The following is a 6,945-nucleotide window of genomic DNA, read 5'->3' as shown; positions in this document are numbered from 1 at the left end:
AACAGGCGACAAGAACACCAACATCAACGACCCCAGCTGCGGCGACAAAGTTAGAAACAAGAACAACACTAACCCTTGAAATGGAAACAAAGACAGACACAATTACATTCAGATCATCTTCTACAATTGGTACCGTAACTTCAGTGCCGAGACAGCCCGATTCATTCCGTTTCAGACACTTAAAGATCGATTCAAATTACCGCTGTTATTGTTATGTGAGACACTTTGCTACTTTTACTGATAGTGGGGTCATTGCTACCTTGATTACTTTAGGTAATCTAAATTTAAAAAACTCCAGTTCATGTCAATTACATGTTTTGATGAACATTGGGTTGGATTCGATCCAATCATTGGCTTGTGCTTTGATACATACCGGTTTATTTTCAAAATTAGTTTGGTCTCTCGTTTACGAGAGAGAAAGTCTTTTGAAGCTGTTTTTACTTTTAGTGATGAAGGGATAGAATTGATAGGCAAGAATTGGTGGAGCTACTACAACTTGTATGATCTTGAAAAATCTCTGTAAGGTTTCCGGAATCGGTTTTAACTTTTAAGAGAACTGTGGCAAAATGAAAAACAAAAAATCTCTGTAAGGTTTCCGGAATCGGTTTTAACTTTTAAGAGAACTGTGGCAAAATGAAAAACAAAAAAATTTGGACCATTTCTCGATTTGTGCGTGTCATCCTTGCGCAGGGGCCATGCTAATCTTCTCTGTATCGTTCCAATTTTATCGGATGTCCCCGAAGGGACAAGCTTATGGTGCGCCTGACAGTATATATACGTACCTACTATCTCTAAAGTGAAAGATGTGGGACTAAATGAGAGACCAATCTCATAAGTCCCTAATTATGGGACATACGTCAAGTTCGAGCCTCCCCTCAGTAATCATAACTTAGATTTCTTTTATATTTAGGAAATTTGCTAGTCCAACTGATCTTCACTCGGACCATCTGAAAAATGTACTAGTTTAAAGTAATCTACAAACAAATCCATATCTACTCAATGCAAGGCCAAAAAGCGGAAATTGTTGGTCCTGCACTGCCAATTCTCTTCGCTACTGGCGAGATCGCGAAGTTGCTAATCCTTGTCTTCTACTTACTGAAATGCAGTCTGGCCGGAAACATTGTGCTTCTGAACATACCTGCTAATATCCAAGTTTTCCCATACAATTAGAGTCTTAATGGATCCCATTTCAAACTTTCAATACCATAGACATACTTCCTTGTGCAGGATTGATTAAAGGAATGAAAGACTAGAAAAGTTAAGAAAAATCATTTCAACAATTAAAAAAATTACACTGCACACTGAAATCAGTAAATCTACAGACATTTTTGACATAAACAATTCGAAGAATTAAAATTAAATCCAAACTCCGTGCAGATAGGTATAAAATCTAAAGATTAATGTTCCTCAAAATCCCTATGAACTTGCTGTGTCATTAAAATGTGTAAAGTTGAGTTTCTAACGCCTGACACGGAATCGTCATCTCCTGGCGTAGAATTTCCAAATTCTGTACTATCACCTTCTGATGTAGGTGTAAAATATCCAATATCTATATCGTAATCAGCACTCAATGTTGTAGAGTTTTTCTTGCTGTATTAAAGTTGCCATTCTGTGGGGTGACGTCTCCGTAACCCATTATTGATGGAGAATTCTCAACCAGTGGAGGTGAATCACCAAATCTACGTTTCTGCTGCATGCTGATCTCCATTGACGGCGGCTTTATTTCGCTCACTGCACGCAGGATTGCATTCAAAATATGTGATCATGCGATTCTCGTCATATTCGTAGAACTTTGTAAGCAGATGGATGATTTTTTCCCAGGTTGTAGAATTTGGCTCGTTCAGGATTTGTTTGTTTTCGCATAAGAAAACAATTACTGCGAATGCTGCACAGAGTCCTGTTATCTGGAAAAGGACCCAAAGCTACTGAGAGTAAGACTATTTGATGAAGCGAAGGGGTCCCTGTCTGAACAAGATCTTTCAGTCTTGAACGAAGCTCGTTTAAGCTTTTTCGTTTTACCTGCCTCTCTTATGCTCAAGATTTTTCTTGAAATATCAGGAGCCAAGGGAGAACCTTTTGGGAAAACCTTTGAACAAAAGAGTATTCATGCAAGTTCGAGGCCACTAGTGCCAAACCAAGATCAATGACAATAGATGCATGCTGACGAGTTTCCAACACTTCACCACCGTACTACAGCGACATCTGCGACATATCAAATCTATAGGAATTGTTGAAAGAGAAGAAGAGACTTACAAAACCAAGTCCATCATTTTGATGGATTTCCCCGACCATCATGTATTTACCGCAATATTCAGCAAGGAGGAGTTCAATGTACGGGAGCTCCTCGAAAGCAGCAACAATTGTACCATTCGAGAAAGCATCGTCAAATTCTTTAGGAGACTTGAAGATTATAAGATTGGACTCATGAAAATCCATCTGTTTTAGCATTCCAAACACAAACGAACCTTCCTGATAACCAACATTGTACCGACCATCCTTAAGTTCATTAACATCAGTGTAGGTTGGATCAGATCGTTGAATCGTTAACATGGATGTCAAATTTGCTGTATAACTTTGTGTGATAATTAGCACAACAAAAAGCCAAATTGCAATTACAAATCTACCCAAAGAGCTTAGCACTCTTTCCTCTGCAAGATGATTGAAAAACAAGCTTTTAGAAACTATTAGAACTATACCTATATACAAAGCCATGTAGCTAGGAAAAGTGAAGTAATATTACTCTGTGCAAAGACAAGTGCTGAGAAGGAGAAAGAGAGCATGGTGCCCCACTGATACAAAGGATGAGGCCCTCCTCTGAACTCCCTATTTACTCTGTGTTCGAGAATCCAAACGACAGCACCAATGATAAAAAAGAAGGTCCCTGTTGTTACCCAGAGCTTCCACTCCAATGGCTTGAGGTATATCCATGTATCCTTGCTCATATCTTTTTTCACTAGCACCACCATTGATACCCCTCCTTCCGCATAGGGCAACGTAAAATCAACCAACTCTGATCGACTGGCTGTAGTCATATCTCCAACTGCGGCATCATAATTCTGTTAAGAATACAAGAATAATTGTAAAGAAAAAAACGATATTAATCGTTAACTAAGATAACTTTACTACAATATTAGGAAAAGATAGGTCTATGTTGGATTCTGCATTACAGTACTAACCTGAGCATTCACTTGGTACACAAGATCATCGTAACTTCCAGCTTTGCCTGTGCTATCCTGAAAAGGAATGAGATCATAGGGAACATCGTATGGCAGCTCATCTAATGCAGCTTTAAACACATCTATGCAGTAACCAGTGACTTTATATCCCGAGTGACTACCAGAATTATTTTCTACCTTGACAAATTCATTAAAACCTTCTTTTACTGAAACTCCTATTCTTAACTTATTCTCATTAGTTGAAACTACCCGACCTTCAATTTCTTGTCATAATCTTCGTTATACTCTGACCACGGATACGGTAATTTCCCAATCACCTAATACACCACATCTCACAAACCTTAGTTCCGAATCGGAAAATAAAATATGAGTTTTGAAGATAACTTCTATATCTTCATCTTCGTTTGAATCACCATATCAAAAACTCATGGTTACCCCCCATAAAAACTACTTTGTTAACACAATTTCTCTCGTCGTATTTTTTCAAAAACGTTTCTCTTTTTTGTAAAATATCAAAAAAAATACTTTTACAATTCCAAATTTCCTTTCCGAAATTTTATGTGGGTAACTATAAGATGTCTACTGCATTTGGTCAAAGGGTTCATCGAAATTCCCTTCTAGTTTAGGAGATAAATTTGAAACTCTACAGCTGACCAAAAATTCTTTTTTTTTATTTTTCACTCCACTTAACATCCATGATTATTACAATTATAATGTCTTAGATTGTTGAGTCAATAATCAAAAACAAGGAAAAATCAAATAAGCAAAAGTTTTAACTATAAAGTTATTTGATGAAACGGACGAGCTCCCCCATATCTCCGCACAACAATAAGGCAAAACTTTGGAAAACAGAGTGAGTCACATGTTCAACACGTTGCCCTTAGACATTAGCGTCCGGCTACACTCAAGAGTGATGCTATAGCCCTCACAGGACGGATATCTCCCAGGATAAAACACTCTAATACATCTACTACTACCATATGAAGTAGATGATCAACTTGAGCTTGACAACTCCGAAAACCATAAGGAAAATATCGAACGCTTAAGAAAACAATATAAAATATTTTTTCTTTCGGGGTCCCTCTAATATAGCAACCCTTTTTCCCATAGATTTTACAAAAAAGTAATGAATTTATATATTAATTGACAAATATAACTTAAAAAGAAAAACTCCCCGATGTGGGACTAAAAGTTTTATATAATTTCTTGAACAACTAAGATTGGAAACTCCACAATGTGGGACTAATAATTTCATTCACAAAAAAAAAAAAACAATATAATTTTTATTAAACTTTAAAAAATCATTTTTTATTAACCGTTTTCCAACATGGTGTATCGGAGGACACTTCCCGGTTTTCAGAGGAGGTGCCCGGCCGTCTGCAATACGCGTCGCACGAGTTTGTGCTGGAAACTGTGAATATAAAACCATTCAAACGTGCGATGGTTTGTCTCCGGTGACGATGGTATTGTGTTCTTCCCGGAGAGAGTGAAAACACTGTCTAAGTATGACCACAAGCTGCGGTATTATACCGGGTCTATATCGGAAAGGTTCGTACAAAACGACAATGACTTATCTTCATACGAATGTCTTATGGGGGAGGTGGTTTTTGCTGTAAGTTATTCCCTTGCAAAAGTTTTAGCTAAGGTTTTGGATTCGTGCCTGGATCGCTATCCTCACATCTTTATGGAAGTGATGCAAGAATTACTCCTGTTTAGCCGAGCTCGGCATTGCTCTGACTTATGAATTTGGATTTCATCAGGTATACAAGCATAGCTAGCACAATTACTTGGACTTTTGCAAAAATGCAGAAAACTGACTGTTCAATTTGCAACTATCTTAATAACTCTCCCTCAAGAATTTTTTATCTCACTCACCAAAAACACAACTGCCTGAAACTTATTTGTTCAGATCAGCTCCTTTGGAGCGGATCTGAGCAGAACAAATAATACCAATCGCTATAACTTCTCTTGATCTCTCTTTTGTGCTTTGTTAATCTAGATTCAGTAACCTTTTCGATTTTTTTTTCCATCCTGAGTTTTGTGTTTGTTTTCATGATTTTTCTGCTTGGATCTATGCCTGCTAGAGCAACTATGGATGGTGATCTATCACAGAGAACTCAGACCATGTCGCCTTCTTCTTCAGTGCAAATCTGCAAGCAAAACGAAGCAGCAACAACTACAGTGGTTTCTTCGGCATCTCCTCCTTCCAAGTTCTGTAATTTGGGGTTTTTCTCTCCTGTGTTCTTTTATCTAGTTTCTGATTTGAACAACTCATGTTTAGTTTTAGTTCATATTTTAGGTTACAATTTCATGGGGTTACCGTTTGTTATGGATTTTTCATATTTGGGTATTCGAATTGTGTATGTAATGGTGTTCTTCAATTTGGGTTTAGATTTAATCATTGTTTGCTATAAGATCTGTGATATCCATTTCCGGCCGTTACGAGAGCTCTGACGGCCGTTCCGGCGAGTTTTTTACGTTCCTGATGAATGTGATCACTTTTGGTCTTTTAGCATTACCTTAATCATGTATCTCTCTGGAGGAATATCACCCAAACAGGCGACAAGAACACCAACATCAACGACCCCAGCTGCGGCGACAAAGTTAGAAACAAGAACAACACTAACCCTTGAAATGGAAACAAAGACAGACACAATTACATTCAGATCATCTTCTACAATTGGTACCGTAACTTCAGTGCCGAGACAGCCCGATTCATTCCGTTTCAGACACTTAAAGATCGATTCAAATTACCGCTGTTATTTAAGACATTTTGGATACTATTGTTATGTGAGACACTTTGCTACTTTTACTGATAGTGGGGTCATTGCTACCTTGATTACTTTAGGTAATCTAAATTTAAAAAACTCCAGTTCATGTCAATTACATGTTTTGATGAACATTGGGTTGGATTCGATCCAATCATTGGCTTGTGCTTTGATACATACCGGTTTTATTTTCAAAATTAGTTTGGTCCTCTCGTTTACGAGAGAGAAAGTCTTTTGAAGCTGTTTTTACTTTTAGTGATGAAGGGATAGAATTGATAGGCAAGAATTGGTGGAGCTACTACAACTTGTATGATCTTGAAAAATCTCTGTAAGGTTTCCGGAATCGGTTTTAACTTTTAAGAGAACTGTGGCAAAATGAAAAACAAAAAATCTCTGTAAGGTTTCCGGAATCGGTTTTAACTTTTAAGAGAACTGTGGCAAAATGAAAAACAAAAAAATTTGGACCATTTCTCGATTTGTGCGTGTCATCCTTGCGCAGGGGCCATGCTAATCTTCTCTGTATCGTTCCAATTTTATCGGATGTCCCCGAAGGGACAAGCTTATGGTGCGCCTGACAGTATATATACGTACCTACTATCTCTAAAGTGAAAGATGTGGGACTAAATGAGAGACCAATCTCATAAGTCCCTAATTATGGGACATACGTCAAAGGTTCGAGCCTCACCCTCAGTAATCATAACTTATATTTCTTTTATATTTAGGAAATTTGCTAGTCACAACTGATCTTCACTCGGACCATCTGAAAAAATGTACTAGTTTAAAGTAATCTACAAACAAATCCATATCTACTCAGATGCAAGGCCAAAAAGCGGAAATTGTTGGTCCTGCACTGCCAATTCTTCGCTACTGGCGAGATCGCGGAAGTTGCTAAGATCCTTGTCTTCTACTTACTGAAATGCAGTCTGGCCGGAAACATTGTGCTTCTGAACATACCTGCTAATATCCAAGTTTTCCCATACAATTAGAGTCTTAATGGATCC

The 6,945-nt window shown here is 37.8% G+C and overlaps 1 protein-coding gene and 2 non-coding genes across 3 annotated transcripts; all 3 read right to left on the bottom strand.

The window, feature by feature from the left end:
* Window positions 1-644: 644 nt before the first annotated feature.
* On the bottom strand, window positions 645-747 carry LOC113307029. Its single transcript, XR_003338997.1, has one exon. It is a non-coding gene; the product is annotated as a U6 spliceosomal RNA (small nuclear RNA).
* A 1,185-nt stretch (window positions 748-1,932) lies between these two features.
* LOC113301169 (glutamate receptor 2.9-like) lies at window positions 1,933-3,013 on the bottom strand. Its single transcript, XM_026549933.1, has 3 exons — window positions 2,741-3,013; window positions 2,304-2,648; window positions 1,933-2,202 (listed from the first exon to the last, which is right to left on the bottom strand). The coding sequence occupies exons 1-3, from the start codon at window positions 2,964-2,966 to the stop codon at window positions 2,180-2,182; spliced, it is 594 nt and encodes a 197-aa protein (XP_026405718.1). The 5' UTR covers window positions 2,967-3,013; the 3' UTR covers window positions 1,933-2,179.
* Window positions 3,014-6,397: 3,384 nt separating this feature from the next.
* Window positions 6,398-6,500, bottom strand: LOC113307027. Its single transcript, XR_003338995.1, has one exon. It is a non-coding gene; the product is annotated as a U6 spliceosomal RNA (small nuclear RNA).
* Between the last annotated feature and the right edge of the window lie 445 nt (window positions 6,501-6,945).

Source organism: Papaver somniferum, chromosome 8 (assembly GCF_003573695.1).
Source record: "Papaver somniferum cultivar HN1 chromosome 8, ASM357369v1, whole genome shotgun sequence".
Lineage (NCBI taxonomy): Eukaryota > Viridiplantae > Streptophyta > Magnoliopsida > Ranunculales > Papaveraceae > Papaver > Papaver somniferum.
Note: the sequence above shows the minus strand (reverse complement) of the source record. Positions and strands in the feature narration are given on the sequence as shown.